This window comes from Corvus brachyrhynchos, unplaced genomic scaffold (genome assembly GCF_000691975.1).
Source record: "Corvus brachyrhynchos isolate BGI_N302 unplaced genomic scaffold, ASM69197v1 scaffold117, whole genome shotgun sequence".
NCBI classification, from domain to species: domain Eukaryota; kingdom Metazoa; phylum Chordata; class Aves; order Passeriformes; family Corvidae; genus Corvus; species Corvus brachyrhynchos.
Genome location: NW_008238833.1, coordinates 537,014 through 557,089, shown reverse-complemented (window position 1 = coordinate 557,089; position 20,076 = coordinate 537,014). Strand labels below are relative to the sequence as shown.

Sequence of the window (20,076 nt, the reverse complement as noted above, 5' to 3'; positions counted from 1 at the left end):
GGCTGCCCCGCCTCATGTCTGGGGATGCTCGGGATCTAAATCCCGACCTAGGTACCGGCACAGGCTCCCTGGTCTCTTGAGGGACAGTTGGTGGGGGTTACCCCGAGTCCCAATCCCGTGAATTAACCCTGGGCATCCTCCTCATCTCCCAGAGCTCTAGCTGCTCCCTGTGCATGGAGGAGCCGATGGCTGTTTGGGGATTGACTGGGCCATATATCACTCCGTTCCTAAACTCAGCTCCCCGTTCCTAAACTCAGCGCCCCATTCCTGAACGCAGCCCCTTGCCCTGCTGCCCACCTGCTCCATCACACATATTCACATGAGTGGTGGGTGCACATATCCCTTTATGTCAAGGGATTTACAGCTGATGCTGAGTGCAAGCGCTGCGGTAATGGGAAGACAGGACATTTGCCAGCTCAGGTGTCTTTGTGGTTTGGCACACCAGCTCCACGGGTGTGTTCATTAGGGCTGGAGTGAGCCGCTACTCCATCTCCCCCGACCACTCCAGCCGTTCTGCCAAGGGTCTGACAGAGGGAACATGGCAGGACAGCTCCTCTGGTGTTGCACAGCACCTCATTCCCATCCCTGCAGACATATGGGCACAGACTGGGTTGGGCAGTCTCAACACACCCTATTCCCAGCACTGGCCCACAGGGTGGGCATCTTTTGGGATGAGTGGCACTGCCAGGACACTGCTTGGGTTTCCCCATCTCAGTGCTTCAACCTTCTTCAGTCCAGCAAGCTGCCCACTGATGCCAGGATTGTCCATTGTATTTGTACTTTCTCCCAGGAACTGATGTTGGCTTCTCCCTCCTCAACACTGTGCCAAATGGATAAAGGCAGGTAGGAAGGAATGCAGCAACAGGCTGAAGAAGAACTCACTCACTGCCACCACAGCCCCATAAAGGGGCACAGCAAGACAGGAGCTGCCCCCGTGCCATTGTCACAGGACTGTATGGATGCAGAGACGACTCCTGGTACCTCCAGGCACTGTGGGGGTGCTGTGGTTCACAGCAGTCTGAGGCATTGCTTTTTTGCATCACAAAACCCAGCTTTGCTCAGTTTGGGTTTTGCTCAGATGCAACACACAGGGACGCTATAGGATATGGGAAAGAGGCAAAGAAGGAAAAAATATTCAGCGGTGAAATCAGGTTCCTCGGTTCCTGCATCTGTGCATCTCCCATGACAGAAGTTACCCCAGAATGATGTTTGCCATGTGAGCTGGACATCCTCAGAGGTGCCCTTCCCTCCATGCCCGTGTGCAAGGTGAGGTGCCAGTCAGGTGCTGTCCCTGCAGTGTCTCTCTAAAGCTTTGAAGCTGAAGCATCTATTACCTGTCTCCCTGAAGTCATCTAATACAGGCTGGGGTTATGCTTAAACAGGGGAGAAGCGAATTGCAAATATGCTGCTTTTTGAGGTGGGGGACAAGGGGAATCATCATACCCTTGACCTCTTTGGGAGACAAACTACAGGCCAGTGCTTAGGGTACCAGACTTGTATTAGAGATCGATGTTCAGTTCCTTTGCAGGTGCCCTGAATATGTGGGAGAAGATTAAGCCCAAATTCAGGTTTTTGAATGCCTAAATTCAAATTCAAATTTGCCTTTGCAAAGTCATGGGGAACCTTGACAATAGAGTTAGACACCTGAGTCCCCAAGAGGAATTTGCCTTGGATTTTTCAGATTTTCCTACCTCTCCCAGAGATAAATGTTAGCTTTGCTTATAAGCGCAGGTGAGCCATGAACCAGTTCAGCTGTAAAATGAAGGTGAAATTTTGCCCTTGCTTGTTAAGTGCCTGTTCACTGTGGCAGATGAAGTGGGATGAGGGCACTGCTGTCCAGTAAGTCCCATGAGTCCAGTTCAAAGTAGCAATTCAAGTGGTACTTTTTGTCATGTTCCAATTTTATAATTTGATTGGGCAAAATGGGACACATTATTATGGTTATTCTGCTTCCCAGTCTGTGTCATGGGGGCCATCTGGCTGTACTGCCCTTGGCCAAGCAGATCCATCCTGTTCAAGGGCTTATTTTTTTCTCATTCTGGCCCCAGAGTTTGTGCTCCCCTTTTACCTACTCCTACATGGTGATCAGTGATGATTTTGGTGCTAGAAGAACAAATATATCAGGAAAAAAGATTATCTGCCATCTTGTCTTTCAGTAGCATTGCAAGGACCTGGTGAGCCATGCTGTTATGTTCCCAAGGAAAAGACCCTTTTTTTCTGCTGAAGTGAAGGTATTGTTTCAATTTTCTCTCATGTAATCAATTTTCTGGTGTGTGTTTGCACATGATTTTCAAAATCTTTTTTCCTCTTCAATTCCATTTTGATTTTATAAACTGGCAAGTGGCCACAAAGGGTGACAGATTGCAGAGGGAGTTCTCGAACCCCTTTTGGTTTGTTACATCTCTCAGAGGTTATCCCCAGATGACCTCTGGGGAGCTGTGTCTGCCCAGGAGGGCAAGGCAACTGCCACTCAAGCTTCTCCCCTTTGTAGCTCCAATATTTTAATATGTTTTATATGTACTTAATAATTTTTTTATTTATATATTTTATTAAAATATATTGTTCCCTCAATTTGGGAATAGCTCCAATATTTTAATATTTCTTTGTGTGTTTGTTTGTTTTATGTCATTCTTCAAAGGAATCTGGGGAAGGAAAGAAGTTAATTTTTCACTCCTTTTAGTTCTAATCTGCTCAGCCAGGACCAAGTGCCACCATAACTCCAGCTGTCAGGTCTGCAGAGTGGATATGACAGTGCCATCTCTTTTCACTGCCTCCCTCCTGCTTCTCCCTGGTAGCCATGGATTCAGGAGACCCACATTATCCACACATCCCATGTCTCTTATACCCTGCCACGGAAAACAAACACCTCTCATGGATATCCCAAGCACTTTGGTGAGCTCCATGGGGAAGGAGTAGCATTTCCAGGTGCCATCAGGGCTTGGTCCTTAGCAGCCCCCTGCATCACTCAGCATCCCTGCACCATCCCAAACACCTGCCAGCTGGGGAGCTCGAAGCAATTGCTACTGACAGACCTGGGGCCGGACCCCTGAGACCCTGCAGCAGGGATGTGGCCATCCCAAGCTACGGGCGCACCCGGGTATTGATGCTCGCTACATTTGCAGCCAACCATGCGTGTAATCCCACAGATTCCAAATGCCGCAAGCAAACAAATAATTGTCCCGCTCCGCCTGACACTGCGGCAACCCCAAATGCCTGCACACAATTCCACTTCTTGCTGTCGTTGCTGCTTTTAGCAGTGGCTGATGGGCAGCCAGAGGGTTCCAGCCCCATTAACACCACCTCTGGGGATGGCCCAAATAGCTGCCCTGCAGTGCCGAGACCACAGCAAGAGCTGAATCAAGAAATCAGAATACACTGCGTAGAAACTTCCACCCAGGCAAATTTAGTGAATAAAAGCCACAAAGCCTTTGACATGAAAGATGTCCTTACCATACCTCAGGCGCAGAATACCCTATCTCTTCTTGATAGTCACAGGCTTTACGTGCCCTGCAGAGACACAGCTCCCCATTCTCACCATCCCCAACTGACTTCCAGCTACTGGGCAGAGGCAGATCCTCCTGCAGCACTGGAGCACGACTTTCTAAACTACATCTGCAGAAGGTTTTAAAGTAATCTTGTAACCTAGCAGCCAGTAAACTCAGTGGTTTGGGGAGCCCCAAAGAAACCCATCCTGCTAAATAACTAGCCACTGTTAAGATTTCTACTGCAAAAACTGTGCATATTTTTCAGATCGCCTCTGATACACATTTCATAGGCAGCATTGTGTTTGGAGGCAGCAGAAATATCTCTGCACATCTGTTTTTCCAGTTCTGCCAAAGAGCTTTCATTTTTCTCTAATAACTTGACCTCTTTGGTTTCTGGCAGAAGACAGCTAAGCAGAGCACTCGCTCTCTGGATTTGCTTCAGTATGGGATGAGGTCAGGACAACAAAGAAAAAAAACCAGCTGGATGGCTGTGAAGCAGTGGGAAGAAGCAGGGCAGGGACCAGGGCTTTCTCTTTCCTTCCCTTTATATCCAATGAGATCTCGTTTCTGGGCGTGTTTATTCCCCAGGCGGTCAGTATCACCAAAGCAGTATTTCCTGCAAGCCGCTGTTGTGGGGAGCCTCCTCCAGCAAGCTGGCCATGCCCAGGGTGCACTTATAAATAGTACAGCCAGCTAATTCCTCCTCTGGTTGGCTGTCAGGAAATGTGAGGCACAGGTCCTAGGGGTTTCCACTGAGATATTGCATCTCCCATACGTATTCATCTTGATTTTGGCAGAGCGAGGTTCATACCCCCTACTCCCACTTTATTTTTCCGTTTCATCACATTCTCATTACTCTTCCCAGGGCTTTCTGCGCTGGGGGCTTTCACCTTGCATTTTTCATTCAGTCTGCTTTCTTTTTTTCTGATATTCAATTAAATTATCTTAAAGCAGCAAGCAGAAAAAATGCCAGTGGGGTGGGAAGGAGGTGGAAAAGAGAGGAGGGATGAGAAAATGGAAAATGGGGAGAAGATATGCCAAGCACAGGAGAGACAGAAAAGCAGTCTGCACATGTTCCTCTGTTGGGATAGTTTTTCTCTCCCTGATCTCACTTTCTCCATAGCCAGAAGTTCCACCTCAGGATTTGCCAAGGAGAAAATGGAGCATTTCTCTACTGAGCCACAAAGCAAGTGTGAAATGTTCTGTTTTAATCATTTACAGAACAAAAGGAACACAACAGTCACCGTCTGATTCATATCTGCTGAAATCCAGCAGCCAAAGCTGTGGGAGAGGAGAGACAGGCGAAGAAAAGAAAGGAAGAGAAGGTGTGGCTTTGGGTTTTTTTTTTCTTCTGGTTAGTCACTGTGGACCTAAGGAAAGACAAGAAGGACCACATTGGATTATTGCAAAGTTTAAGAGCTCCGAGTGTCCTCTCCAGTAGACGACTGCAGAGAAAATGCATAGAACATTACAAGTGCTGTTTCCTCTAGTACATGATCCCACTTGCCTTCCTGAGCCAGAAGTTTAACTGCATCATCAAGTTTGAGAGCCCTTCATAGACCTTTCTCCCATGATGTTTTCTAATCATTTTTTGAGCCCATTCATACTTTTGGCACCCTGGACATTCTGCGGCAGCAAGTTGCACAGAGGAATTATGTGCTGAGTGAAGACACACATCCTTTGGGTTATTTTAAGCCTTTCCCTATTTCACAGAATCTCAGACTGGTTGAGGTCAGAAGGGGTTCTGCAGGTCATCTGGTCTAACCACCCTGCTCAGGCAGGACCAGCTAGAGCCTGTTACCCAGGACCACATCCAGATGGCTTTGGAATAACTCCAAGGATGGAAAGTCCACAACCTCCCTGAGAAACATGTGCCAGTGCTTGGTCACCCTCACAGAAAAAATTGCTTCCTGATATTCAGAGGGAACCTCCTGTGTTTCTGTTTGTGCCCATTGCCTCTGGTCCTGGCACTGGGCACCACTGAAAAGAGCCTGATTACAACCGCTTTACAACCTCCCTACAGGTATTTATACACATTGATGAGATCTCCCAGAGCCATTCCTTCTCTGTGCTGATGACACCCAGCTCTCTCAGCCTTTTCTCACAGGAGAGGTGCCACAATCCCTTCATCATCCTTGTGGCCCTTTGCTGGACCATGTCCATTGTGTCCATGTCTCTCCTGCACTTATTTACTTCAATGCCATTCATAATTCTTGTAGTTCTATTGTACCTTCCTTCAAGCACCTCTTTTCCACCCAATTCAGCTGTAGTTTTCTCAGAGTCTGCTTTCACAAAAGCTGCTCTCTCCCTCAGTCATTTTTGCCTCCCTTGCCTGGTACTTCTCCAGGGAATGTCAGAAATGTTCTTACTGCACAAGGTACAGGTGAGCCATGCACTGACTTGCACAGCAGCAGACCACAGAGAGGTTTTCAAAGGTCAGACATGACAAAGCAGACCACAGATCTTTAAGACAAAGAGAGAAAGAAGAGTTAGGAAGGATTTCCCAGTTATGGTTAATTCCATCATTGGAAGCTTTGGAATCACTAAAATTTTTGCAAACATGGAGAAAAGGAAAGTATGAGTAACAGCACGCATTCAGCAAGAGCAGAGCTGTCAGACTCATCTGACCTGCTGCAATGAGGTGATAAACCAGGTAGGTGAACAAGGAGGTGCAGATGCTGTATGTGTTGGTGTGTAAGTGTGGCTTGTGGTACTGTATCATACGGGGTCACTATACACAGGATAGGAACACACGGGCTACAAGAAAATATGAAAAGGTGGGTGCATGTCTGGTCAAAACTTTTCTTAGAGGTTAGTTGCTTGTGGTATGATGTGATGCAAAAAAACTTCTCATGAATCTGGTCCTGATCAGCATTTCCACAAATAACACAAAATCCAAGCACTGTTTTTCACATTTGCAGTTGACAGCAAGCTGGGACAAGCTGACAGAAAACTGGAGACAGGACTAGAGGTCAAGGAAGACATGTTGAGCAGGAAGAAAGGGATACACTCCACTGATCCTCCATTGAATGCCCCCTTCAGCCCCTGCAGAGTGGGCAAGAAACTCTCAGTCTGATCCATGGAAGGCCTTTATGCCTGCCTTTGGCTTAAATTATGCAAATCTAATTAGACACTGAGGAAACCCTTCCAGTGCAGCAAAGCACTGGGGTGAGTTGCCTAGGAAGGCTGTTAGGATGAGTTGGTCCTGCACACAGGGTGATGGGTGAACAGGAGCCACTATCCCTGCCTCCAGGCAGAAGTGGGGTGTATCTGTCTCCCTGAAGTCCTGCTCAGACCTGCCTTTTTGTGATTTTTATCCTGATGATTATTAAAATATTGATGGTTTGTCTCAGAATGTTGTTATTATAATACTCTTTTGTCTGCTGCTCCTCTACTAATAACTCCAGCTGTTGAGGTGGCTGGTTTGACCAGAGATGAGTATTTTTGACCTGGTATTCTTTGGTTACACAATCACTTCACAGCATGAATCCAAGCTGCTACCGGCATGGTCTTGTCCTCTCTCCCTCCAACCTGTGCTTGGTCTTACCATCTGTCTTGCCTGGCACTGCAAACTAGACAGCTGTGCCTGACTTGGGCCAGCGGACTGATCCAGCTGAAAACTCACCAGCTGGGAGGAAGGCAAGAGGAGAGATTGTATTTCCATTACTTGTTCTGCTATCTCATATCTTTTTTCTGTCTTGTCTACCTTGGATGGAGTAATCACATCTTGTGCTATGTTTGGAAAGGAGAGTGGAATTGTAAGGTGATATAAGCACTGGTTTGGATAATCCTTTCCAGACTGAGGGATGTCTAAGTTGCTGTGCAGAGGAAAGTGATATCCGAGGAGTTCCTCCTAAAATCGACCACAACTTGTTATTTGGGAGAGGGAGCTTTATCTTTGTCACTAAATACCAGGGTTAGGAGAGCTGGGCACATGCCACTGAGGAAAGACTCTGTTCAAGGAATAAGACAAGGATAACCAAGAATATAAAAGGAGCTGGTCCAAGTTCTGTCACAGAAAATGCATTTTGAAGTTATCTTACATGTTTTAACCAGAATCAGGTAATGAATGAGGCAGCCAAAAGAAGGCTCCTGGCTTTATTCCCATTCCCTGTTAAGACACTCTTCTGGGTGAATGCATGTCAGGGCAGTCTCTATCCTGACACCAAGTGGAGAGAGCTCACACAGACTACTTTAAAATGTGATCAAGTATATATCCTCGCTGGAAGTGAGGACAACCACTTGATACGCCACCCATTCCAGAACCAGTGAGACATCATACAGTTTTTAAGCATTTTTGTATTTCTAGGATTTTTTTTCAAGAACCTGTCTCCTAGCAGCAGAAATATACATTGAAGATGGCTATACTTGATAAAAACCACTTTCTGGGCTCCTGCAGTGTTACCCTCCTATCCCAAGTTTCCACCAGTGCCGTACATGGTGAGTACCCCGTGAGTGCATGTGGATCATCTTTACTGGGGTCAAGGTGGGTTCCAAGAGTGGCAGGGTAGTCACAGAATCACAGATAGGTTGAGGTTAGCAGGGACCTCTGAAGGTCATCTGGTCCAATCCCCTGCTCAAGCAGGGCCACCTACAGCCCATTTCCCAGGTCTTTGTCTAGAGAGCTTTTGAATATCTCCAAGTATGGAGAATGTATTGCCCTGAAAATGAAGAGGAGGGTGCCTTTTCCTTGTGGGGAAGGGCCAGTGCTCAGTCGTGTCAAGGTGGTGCACACTGCAGTGTGCCAGAGGAGTCCCACCATGCTGCCACAGAGCAAGGCAGGGTACCCAGTCCTGAGACTGGCATATCTCCCAGCACTTCTTATTCACGCCTTCCAGCATGCTCTTCTCAGGAGGGGTTGAGGGCTGGTCCAGTTCTGGGCTCTTCAGTATGAGAGAGACGTGGAGTTCCTGGAGCAGATACAGAGGAGGACTACAAAGAGGATTAAGGGACTGGAGCATCTCTCTTGTAAGGATTGGCTGAGGGCCTGTTCAGCCTCATGAAGAGATGACTTATCAATGAGTATCTGAAGGGAGGGTGTCAAAAGGATGGACCCAGGCTCTTCTAAGTTGAGCTAAGCAATAGGACAAACAGCAACAGGCAGAAACTGGTGCACAGGTAGTTCCACCTAAATATGAGAAGAAACTTCCTTACTGTGTGGGTGACCGAGCACTGGAAAAGACTGCCCTGAGGGATTGGGGCGTCTCCCTCACTGGAGATATTTTGGAGCTATCTAGATGCAACTGTGTGCAATTGATGGCACTTGAGTGGGAAGGTTGGACCAGATGACCCCACTGTGGTTCTTTCCAACCTTACCCATTTCATGATTCTGTGATTTTCCCCTTTCCATGCACATCAGACCTCCAGTGCTGGGTGCCCAGAAGTCCTCCTTCAGAAGCTTCCCATCCTGCAGCTCAAGTCCTCACCCCACCCCACCTAGAACGTCTCTAACTCATCCTGAGAATCACACCTCTTTTGACCTTGACCCTGGGATTCAGGGGAGATCACTGCCAGATGAGGTTTCCCCATGGATTCAGCCTCTGAAGCCTTCAGCTTCCCTTGTCCATTTGAGGTTGTTTTCTCTCTGAGTATCTTATTCTTCACTCTTGCTTTACACATCTCTATTTCTGCCTCCCAGGTGAAGAAAAATCCCTCATCATTTTGCAAGGTGCCAGAAAGTCACATAAACTCCAGTACCACCTGCTGGCTAAGCTTCAAACCCCCAGCCAAGAAACAACAGCATCCTATAGTGCTCTGCACCAGAAAGGTAACAGCTTCTCTCCCAGGGGAAAAAAACCTGCATCGATTTAACACAGAAATGTATCAAACACATCTACTGTCAAGTTGTTCCATCCCTCTGATGGATGGCATTAAAAAACAACACAGAAAGGAGGCACTGCTGCTGATAAATTTTAAAGCATTCAGCAGCTGCCCTGCTGTTGTTTAAGTCATCTCCTAATTACTCAACATAGAAAAAACAGGGAGAGGAAAATGTGTCATGCATGGACTTACCCAGCTGATCCAGAGCAAAGAGGGCTGGGGCACCTTCGGAGAGCTCATTGTCTGCGGGAAGAAGAACAAATGCTCAGGAAGTCAGCTGGAGAGGTAGATGAGGACAGGGGGAGTAACAATGCTGTTTTCATCACACTGCTGATAAGCCCTTGCTCAGCTTGCTTCCAGTTCACCCTGACAGCTTTCATGTGCATGTTGTGGGTTTTCTTCTAATTCAGCTGTTATTGAAAAACCTCAGAACCATCTCAAGACAGATGCTTGTCAGGATGAGCCCTGAGGAGCAGAAGCTCCACTGCCCCATCTGTGTCCTCCCCGGGATCCCTGGCAATGCTCCCTTTTTTGTCCACACCACAGCTTTTCACTCCCTTTCTTCAATTTACATGGTGCTTAGGGCATGGCCAGGAGCACCCTGCCTGCAGCAAAGCTTTCCTGTATGCTACAGTCTGCTCCAACAACAGCAGCTGGAGAAGGTTTAACCAGCGGGAGCAAGAATTATTCAGAGGCTGACCAAACCTTTGAGTCATCTGATAACAGCACCGAAGTAACTCAGTGCCAGTGACGGGTTAGGCCACATTCTCTGGAAATCCCTGAGCTGGTGGCATCTCTCATCAAAAACTTGTAGGGGTTTATTTTGCATCCCATAAACGAGCCCACCCACTCTTGTCTGCTCCCAGCTGCAGAGAACAACACACACAGATCACTCACTGCCAGTAAGACCCACAACCACACACGTGGCCAAGTGTTGAATTCCATTTGTGCCTTGTAGTTGGGGGGGATTTTGCTATTTTCAAACATTTCTTGCAATGTCAAAAGTGTTGCTAAATTGAAAAACCCAATGCAAATTTTAAAAAAAATTAAATTGCAGTGGGTGGGGGTTTTTGTGCTGGTTTTTTATCCCTTTATGATTCATGGCATTTTTTCAATGAATGGGCTTGACTCAAAAAACTTTTGGTCTGGAATCTGTGGATCGCTGTATTCCTAGGGGTTCCAGAACGACATTTAAGAAGGGCAGGTGTGTGATGCCCTACAGCAATCCATACCTGTGCCCTTTCTAAGAGATCTTGCCCCCTGTTATAAAATGCTCTTAGGCCCAACAGTTGGAAAACGCTGTGAGCCACTAGTTTAGGATAGCAATGGGCTGCATACAAAACCAAAAGCCAATGTACATCCACATTCAATTGTTCAGCTGGTTTGGACTTTTCTGAACTCGTGATGGCAGTGACACTGCCATCCTCTACAGACACAAGCACATTGCAGTCCTGAAGTCAATGGGCATTTAACCAATATAGCTATAAACAATAACACAGACCATGCACACAGGAAAGACTTTTCAGAAATAACAGAAGCAGAGATTGTTCTAATGGGAAAAAAGAGTGGACTGCAGGAAGCATCCCTGTGCTGGTCCCCTGGAGCCACCCTGGGCTGGGTACCTGGAAAAGCAACAGATGTTCTATCATAAGGATGCTGCCCAGTGGTGCTTTGCTGGTGATATTGAACCCAGGGCTCAAAAGCATAAATCTACCTATGGGCTCAAAAGGATAAAGCTACTTATGTAATTCAGCTCTCACAGAAAAGGAGGCGATGCTGCTTCTTGGTTTGTCCCTTTCCCTTCCCCCAGCATCTGGGCTACCAGCGGGAAGCCAAGGGAAACAGATGGAGATAAGCGAGCACTTTACCAAAGCAAAGTGTTTCCGTTCCCAAGGTGCTGCCATCTGGAAGGCTGTGGGTTTATTTTGGTTTTAGTCTAGGGCACAGCACATCCCAGACAAAGAAGGAACTTTGCCCAAGGAGGGACAGCTTGTGCTGGCCCAGGGGACAGGGACCTCTGGTAACAAAGATGACCTGGGGCTGAGCAAGGAGCACTTGTGGCTGCTCCTGCCAAATGTTCAAATGGGGATTAAAAAGCAAGTAAGAGCAGCTGACTGGAAATTAGGTAGAGATTAATTAATAGAGGAAAAAGGACTGCTGGGTACTTCTCATTGCATCTGCCCTGGGTGCTTTCCTGAAACAGGCAATTTCTAGAGAGCAATGAACCCTAGCCTTGATGTGGGACATCTTGTGTCTGGCTAAGGTGGGCTGAAGCCTTGAACAGTCCTTGCACATGGAGCCCCAGTTGGGGCAGCCCCCCTGTCACTGCCAGGACAGCATGTATCCTGCAGCCATCCTAAATTATCCCCCACAAATGTGATTGAAGAGAATATTTTATCAGTTCTCCTGTCACTCCTTCCCAACAATGGTCATTTGCGGAGTTCTGCTTGTGGAGAGTGAGGGTGGTTACATCTAGCACAAGTGGCACATTAACTGGCCAAAAGATGGGTGTTGAAGCCTTTTTTCTTTCTTTTATTTTCTTCTCTTTTTTTCTTTGAAAGTCCACTCTGAACAAGGAAAAGAAGCCGCAGGCCAAGTGCCTGTGTCAGTGTGACAGTTTGGGTCAGACCTTTCCCACCTTCATACCAAGTACTGCCTGGCTCTGGATATAGCCCAGCAAAACCCCTGGGGCCACTGCAAGCACAGTGAATGGCAGCAGCACATTGGGAAGGCTCTCAGCACTTTCACTGGGTGGATTAAAAATCATCAATCACATCCTACCTCCTTTCACACTGGAAAAGGGGTGGATCCCACCACGAGACAGCCAGTTTGTTTCATCCAGCTTCCAGTTTTCACCAGGGTCCATCTCTGATCCGCAGCATCAAAGATCTGCTTGCAATGCCTCCTGCTGCTCTCTCTGGGGAATAATCAAAAGATACACTAAGCATCTGTCGTGCTGCTGGACCATAGCCAGCTGCTGAGAAGCTCACCTCAGCAGAGGAAAATCTTGTCAATATTTCAGGAGAAAAAAAGAAAATTAATTAAGAAAAAAATTGAGAAAAAACCCACATGGCTCACAGGGAATTCTTGGACCAAGGAGTTGCTGACTCTACCACGCCTTGACTTACCACATCAACAGGCCTCCCCACTGCATCAAAAGGCCACCAACACTTGGACATCTTCCATTTTCTGTTATCAGTCTGACCAACACTGAGAAATTCCTAATCTGTCATGATACTTGCAGGGGTGGGGTTTTACTTCTGAGTGAGGCGATGTTTCACAAGGACATCCATCGGGGATGTGTGTCTTGGCTTTACATGCCCAGCCATCAGGTCCTGGCAAGCGAGGGGAGTGGGCAGGCTTGCTGGCCCTTTTTCCCACATCCCAGCTCCTCCATGGACAGGAGTTGCAGGCTGGAAACTACAATCATTTATACATTCCAAGGCAACACTACCACTGGCCACTTGGCTCTCACAGCCGCCCCAGCCCTGGAGTAGTGGCTCTGAGCCACCAGGGAAGGATGGGGATTATTGAGCAGTTAACATGAGAGCTCTCCGCCCTAAAAAGTTCCTTTCTGGTGTAGACACTAAATTATTTTCTTGACTATCAGTCAGGAAACCTACAGGTTTATTGCACCTGAGAATCTTCCTGGAGACCTTTATCTTCCCTTTACTCCTTGGACCTGTGCATCTGGGCAATCCCAGATGTGAGCAAAGACTGTAAGAATAACTCATGGAGAGCAGCCCTGCAGAAGACTTGGTGTTCTCATGGATGAAAAGCTGGACATGAACCAACAATGTGTGCTTACAGCCCAGAAAGCCAACCTCATCCTGGGCTGCATCCGAAGCAGCATGGCCAGCAGGGTGAGGAGGGGGTTATGCCCCTGCGGTCTGCCCTTGTGAGATCCCACCTGCAGTGCTGCATCCTCAGCACAAGAAGGACATGGACCTGTTGGAGTGAGTCAAAAGGAGGGCCATGAAGATGATCAGAAGACTGGAGCACCTCCCCTATGAGGACAGGCTGAGAAAGCTGGGGTTGCTCAGCCTGGAGAAGAGAAGGCTCCAGGGAGACCATATAGCACCTGCCAGTACCTAAAGGTGGCTTATAAAAAGCGTTTAGATTAGATATTAGGAAGAAATTCTTTACTGTTAGGGTGGTGAGGCACTGGAACTGATTGCCCAGAGAAGTTACGGATGTCTCATCCCTGGAAGTTTCCGGCCAGGCTGGATGGGGCTTTGAGCAATGTGGGCTAGTGGGTGGCGCCCATGCCCATAGCCAGGGTGTTGGAACTAGGTGATCTTTAAGGTCCCTTCGAAACCAAGCAATTCTATGATTCTGTGGTTCTATGATCCCTGGTGGGGTAGCACATACAGGCATTTAATGCACCCCTAAGCCTTCAGGATTACATGGATTTGGAAGGGAATAGAGTCCATCCAGTACCAGCAACCTCTAATTTATTAAGGAAACATACAAGTGTTGTGATGCAACAACAAGTTTTTGCCTCTGTTGGAAGATGCTGAAAAGGAGGTGACAACAAGGATCTTCCTCAGCAGTGTCTGAGGCAAACCCAGACCCCAAAAGGCAGCAATGGAGCTGATTTCATGGTGAGGTGTGTCCCACGAGCCCCACCACACTGGCAGCTGATCATCTCTACTCGGTCTCTGATTTTCTTCGTCATTATTTGTAGGAATTTTTTGTAATTTAATGCTGTCATGACCCTAACTGAGGGCTCCTGGTAGAGGCAGGGAGACAGCAATGGAGGGACACCATCACACCAGCACCATCTCCTTAGCAAATGAGGCCAAGAAAGAGATGGATGGGGCCCTGTCTCCATAGGGAAGCAAAGCACGGCTGAGCCATCCCACTGCACTTCCCAAGCACTGGTACCTCTCAGCTACCATCTTACTGAGGGGAGCTGCAGGAAGGGGCAGCAGCTCCACACTGACGTATTTGGCTCCCAGTGGCTCCCAGCACGGCACAGCCAAAGCCCCTACCTCAGCCTACTGCCAGGTCTCACCAGCAAGAACCAGGAGTATGCTGGTTCTTCCCCAGCTGGCCAGACCTGCAAGAAGTCATTTCACACATTCTCTTGCTCAACACCTTAATGGAGTAGAATTAAATACTTGTCCATATGCGTTTGGTGAGCAGCAAGCAGGACAGGTCACTGCACGCACAGGCAGAGATGGACTGGAGTTTTTTGACATAGCAAATTCAGCTGAATTGCAATTAAGAAGTACTGAGACTTCAGGCAAATTTGGATTGACTATGTAATTAGTTTAAGCTGAAAGAGAAAAAAAGAGTCCTGAGAAGACCAGCAAGGCTCCATTTTGACATTTAAAAAATGAAACTTTTTTTCTTGTTCTTTCAAATGCTGGTTTTGGTTTGAAAGTGACCTAGTTTGCTTTTTCTTTTCTTTTTTCTTATTTTTTTTAAGTTATGAAAAGCAGTAAATAATCTCAAACCAGAATGTCTCATGCTACGCTTATGAAAAGAAATCAAAGAAGAAAAGAAACATTCTCCTTTAGGGGGTGATCCAAACCGAAAAGTATTTTCAATTTTTCCCTTCAGCCACTGAAATGAAAAACCTATTATTTGTACAGCTACACTACTGAAAGGCATCTCTTCAGTGCGTACTGTTGGCAATTTCTTCTTTCTACCTGCCAAGGGAGGGGTTTGTCTGCAAGTTCAATAAATGTATAAGAGAGAAAGAACGAAAGGGCAATTTATCAGCATAGCATAGAAGATAAAATGGCTTTTCCATATTAACTTGTTTCTCTGAAAGAAGGAACCTCAGCTCTTTGCCTGCTGACCCGCTCTGCTCAGAATCATATAGACATGAAATCATATAGACACGAAATCATATAGACACTCACATAGAAGATTAATTGCGGATGTAAAACCTTCTGACTTCACTGACACATAAGGTCTAACCTACACTAGAGAAAGCAAAGGTCAAAATTTATTTGGGTCAATAATACCAGCAATGAGAAACACCCAGACGATCATAAACCTCAGTCCTTGCTGTAGCTTTGGGGCATCTATCTCTTCCCTGCACAGCAGAACCTGGTATCAGCACGGGCTGCTGGTGTTGGATGTTCAGTGTCAGCATCAGCGATGGGTTTGTGGTCCCTGTCTCACCACAGAGCATGCATTGTGCCCACTATCGCTGTGGCTGCCCAACAGGATGGGATGGGAGGGAAAGGGATGAGTGAAAACACAGGACAGGGTCCACTAGCTGCATTTATATCCATGCAATACACCTCTTGCTAAAATGCAGAGCTGGAGAAGGAGGCATCACTGCTCAAGCTGTTGTCTCACTAGGGCTGGGATGACAGCTCCAGCTGCTTGAAGGGCTCAGCCTTGCTATGGTCAAAAATCAACACCCATTACCTCCATCTTTCAAGAAGACAAATAAAATGTGAGATTTTTCAAAGGGCCTGCACTCAGGTTCTGTGTGCAGTCTTCACCTAGGGCAAGGGGTGCTCATTTTACACACCAATAGCTTCCACCATTCCTCTGAGGAAAAACAAGGTGAGAAAAGACTCACATTCCTCCTATATCCTGATACAGTATTTTAAAAATGATAGGGACTGAATACATTAAGAGTCCTTTCACTCCAGAGCTTTTACTGTACCTCAATAACAACAATGCAGATCACAAAGCACTGTCCATGTTCAATCTAACCTGCAAATCTCTTCCAAACCACAGAAAAAAATAGCATAATATTGGAATGACCATTTCAGCAAAGTTTTACAATCCCTCTAATCTGTCAGGAGTGGTTGTTGGAGCACAAGCCCCAGTTAAGCTCCTCTTCTGGAGCATTTCCAATTCAAGACAATCTGCCACACAGCCAGCCTCTCAGGGAACTCAGCAACTGAATGGGGATTTTTTTTAGTACCATAAACTGTAGAATTCACATGGCCAAAACAGCAGGAAAATAAAAGTCAATGACCTGAAGTTAACCCAGACAGACAAGAGATTAAAGCGTCAAACCCTAAATGCTACAGCAGGCAGAGGCTTGATCTGGTGGACAAGTATAGGCTGGAAGTGTTTGCCCAAACACTGCCCTCAAAACTGGCTCCATCCACATGGCTCAAGTGCTGCTGAGTGGAGATGCAGATGCTGTACAAAGGAGCTCACATTTCTTTGTGCTATCATGTCTCCTTGCATATGGTTCAGGTTTAGAGCTCTAACTACATCCACCTACTTGACTGGGAGTAAAATTCAGTGGCTCTTCCAGAAGACACTGACTCAGCTACTTCTCTTCCCCATGAGGGACAAAGCAGGGCATAGTTTCATGAGATACTCAATACAATCCAGGTAGATCACCACCTGGGGCTGCTGACCACCTGGGGCTGGTGATCACTTAGGGCTGGTGATACTCACACACCACCTTGCTGGTCTGAGCCCCCAGAACAGCACAGTGGAGCCCTTTGCATTTAACGATTTCTTGATTTAATGAGCAACCTTTCCAACACCTTGTAGCACCTAAGAAGAGCTCATGTGTGATCCCTTCTGAGTAGCATCTGTCCTGGGGGAGCCAGGTAGTGTGAGGTCCACACAGCTGGTTCCTGGGATCAGAGCAGCCCCAAGCCACACCAGCCCATTGCCAGGCCAGGGCTAGCGAGTAGACAGCTACCACTAGCCTGTAGCAGCCTCGTGTAAGAGTGAGCATGGGCAGGGACTGTGGCAAGAGAAAAGGCTACACAACAGCTGAGGTGGTCACAAGTCATAGGAGGTCTGGTAGATGGGGCAGCAGGGAGTACACCATGGAGAGTGGTGTTCAGTATCAGTTTGGAGAGGGGAGGCTGGAACAAGGGAGAAAAATCTGTTTCTGTTCATGTTGCAAACCCTACAGGAGTGGCTGGCCATTACTAGTGTGTTCTCCAGCAAGAGAGGGCACTGACCCCAACATGTGCTTCCAGACAGCTTTTGGGGTTTGGGATCTGTATTCGCCACACCAAAGGGATGATGTGGGCAGCCAAGGTAGAACTGAGGCTGAGACAAGAAGCAGGGACTGAAGAAAAGAGCTTGGCCAGACTGTGGGAGAAGGTGTCGGGCAGCAGCCTTGCAGCAATCACACTTGGGATTAAATGCAATGAGACAGATCCCTTTATCAGTGATGCTTCCCAGCACCCTGCAGTAACACAGGGATAGCTGCCTTCTCATCAGGGATGCACTGGGAACCTCTCTCCCCATGCTCACCAAAGTGGCCTTATGGTGCCTACACAATAATCCAGATTCTTCTCAAACCCAATGAGTCCAGAGAAGTTAAAGTATCCCCTGACTCATAGTTTTGCTCTGAGTAAAAACTTCTTGACAACTTCTGTGTCAAAAAGGCCATGTACTCGGAATGTGGGAGCAGTGGCAAAGGGAAGTCTTGTTGCTTGGGCAGACAGCAGCTGCTCTTGGGCAGGTATCACTGCCCTGCGAAGGCACTGCCTTCCTGCAGCTGTTCATCTGCTCAAAGGCAATAGGAGCGGGAATGGGAAGGTCTGACTGAGCCTTACAGAGCTGAGCAGGGCATGATCAGGACTTTGAGGGGGACATTACAAATTTGTTTAACCTGGAGCAGCGTGGGCACAGTGAAAGGCACAAGGTGATAAACTACTTTTCATGTACCCCAGAGCTCAGCCTGATGGCTGCCTTTAATCACCCACAGCTGTTCTTTACTGCCTTGGATGTGCTCTCCTTTAATTAGCCCAAAAGGTAACTAATGACCTATTTGTTAATGTCATCAATCAAAAAGCTCTTTTTGTAGCTGGTCTGAAAGACGCTTTTTTAAAAGCATCAGTTTCAGCCAACTGGCACAGAGCATGATCACAAACTAATTACATGATCTCATGGCAGTTATCTTGAACTAATACATCATTAATCTGATCTTACGACAGCTAAAGGAGAAGCCCAGAGCCAAGAAGCACTTGAACACTCCACAGTTCTCAAGACAGGAACCCTTTTTATAAAAGCTGCAGGTTTACACACAGCAGGCACATGTCAGGGCAAGCTGCAAGTTGTATTGCTCCCCTCACCCCAACAAACAAAAACATTCACAAGCCAAACACACAATCTCCTCCAAAGGGAACCTTCCCAAAAATACAGCCCTGACTCAGTTCAGGGCTGCAAGGATGACCAGAGAGGGAAGGGGCTTAGGGACAGAATCCCATCTTTGCTCAGGAACCCCAAAACATTTTTGATAAGCTTTCTGTATGACAAAGCCCTTTTTTCATTCACCAATCTGGTCTTAGGGGACATAATGGCAGGTGGGTAGTTTCAGGTCACCTGCACTGATGGGGATGGGCTCTAGAAGTCCTATCTATCCTCTACATCCCTTTGGATGTAAAGGTAGGAGGCAAACCAATAAATAAATTCCTATTTACCTGTCATGACTTCCTTTAAACAGCTCACCTCTAGCCACACAGATAACCAAAGTCTTGAAGACCTTTGAAAAGAGAATCCTTAGTTTCAGCCAAACTCTTACTCTCACTCCTGAGCAAGGGTATCCCCCAAATGGAGCTGCTCACAAACCTGTCCCAGCCATCCCACAGGTAGGGCCGGACACCAGGATTCACTTCACAGTGCTGCAGGACCACTGCTCTGATGACACAGTACAGGAGGTGCTGGATGCACATATCAATACAGATTTGGGGTGAGTTTAAGATCTGTAAGGTCCTCAAAGTCACCATGTGGAATAAAATTTCTCTTCCTTACTTCTCTGGTTTTCTTCCAAAGTCAGCAAATTGAATTGCAATTCCACAATCCAAATGTTAAAGCACTTGAAGCAAAGCCTGTGTCTCCTTTTGTGTCTGTTGCAAAGCTGTCTGTACTAAACTAGCAGAAGCAAATGCCACCACGCCTCAGCTCTGCCAGTTATCTTCACAGGCAATTAGCTGCCGGGATATTTTAGCCATAACAATCACTTAGCTGCTTAAGAGAGGACAATTTCTCTTTGCTGTTTCCCTGACCTCTCAGAAAACACGACTGCCTTTTCTTTGCTGTCATAGAAGAAAGTGTTCCTGTTCCAGCCTCAGTTCAGACATTTAAAAAAAAATGGTAAAGTAGAAATGATAAACCTTACCTGACAAAACACCTGTGATTTCTCTGGCGACAAAAAGCATCTGTGCCTTGGTGCTGCAAGACCAAAGCTTTCCTGGGAAATGTTTGTCCTCGGTTGGGTAAGAGCCCCACAAAAACTATGTAGCCATTGCCTGGACTTGCTTTGGTTTGGGTAGGTAAGTCACGGGAATTCAGCTGCTCTTGTGTGTTCAAAGAGCTTCAAAATGCTCTACACCACCTATCGAATTATGGTTCCCACAAGTATGCGAGGTATGTGTCTGTCTTCCTGAGTCACATAATTATCTATGGGAAAGTAACCTGCGGAAACATGGCAGAGGGGGGAAAAAACCTAATGGGCTGTTTAAATCCCTCGACAGGATTTAAACATTGAGATGTTCTCAAACAGGGGATTTGCTAATTCCTATGTCCAAAATGCCAGAGCTAGCAGGGATGCTGGACTGGCTGCTTCCCACCTTCCTCAGCAGTTTGCAGCACCACATGTGGAAAGTGCCAAGGAGAAGGAGCAGCAGAGTCTCAAAAGCAGCCACAGCACTGGAAGAGACAATCTGAAGCTCACTGAGTTGCACAGGTTATGGGATGGCCTCTAGCCAGGAGGAAATGTAGGTGAAATAGTCCCTGATGACTGCTGCTAATGAAGGCTGAGTCATCGGTGACACGGAATGAAAAAATGATGTGATGCAGTGGTGTCTGGGCTAGT

At 47.0% G+C, this 20,076-nt stretch overlaps 1 protein-coding gene across 1 annotated transcript in view; it reads right to left on the bottom strand.

Annotated features, from left to right (window-relative positions):
* The window catches only part of AMOTL1 (angiomotin like 1), a 76,507-nt gene extending 56,972 nt beyond the window's left edge, over positions 1–19,535 (bottom strand). Inside the window, 3 exon segments of the mRNA XM_008636797.2 lie at positions 9,498–9,548; positions 12,087–12,222; positions 19,381–19,535. Of these exon segments, the coding sequence (XP_008635019.2) occupies positions 9,498–9,548; positions 12,087–12,171 (136 nt within the window). The 5' untranslated portion in view covers positions 12,172–12,222; positions 19,381–19,535.
* Positions 19,536–20,076: the final 541 nt, after the last annotated feature.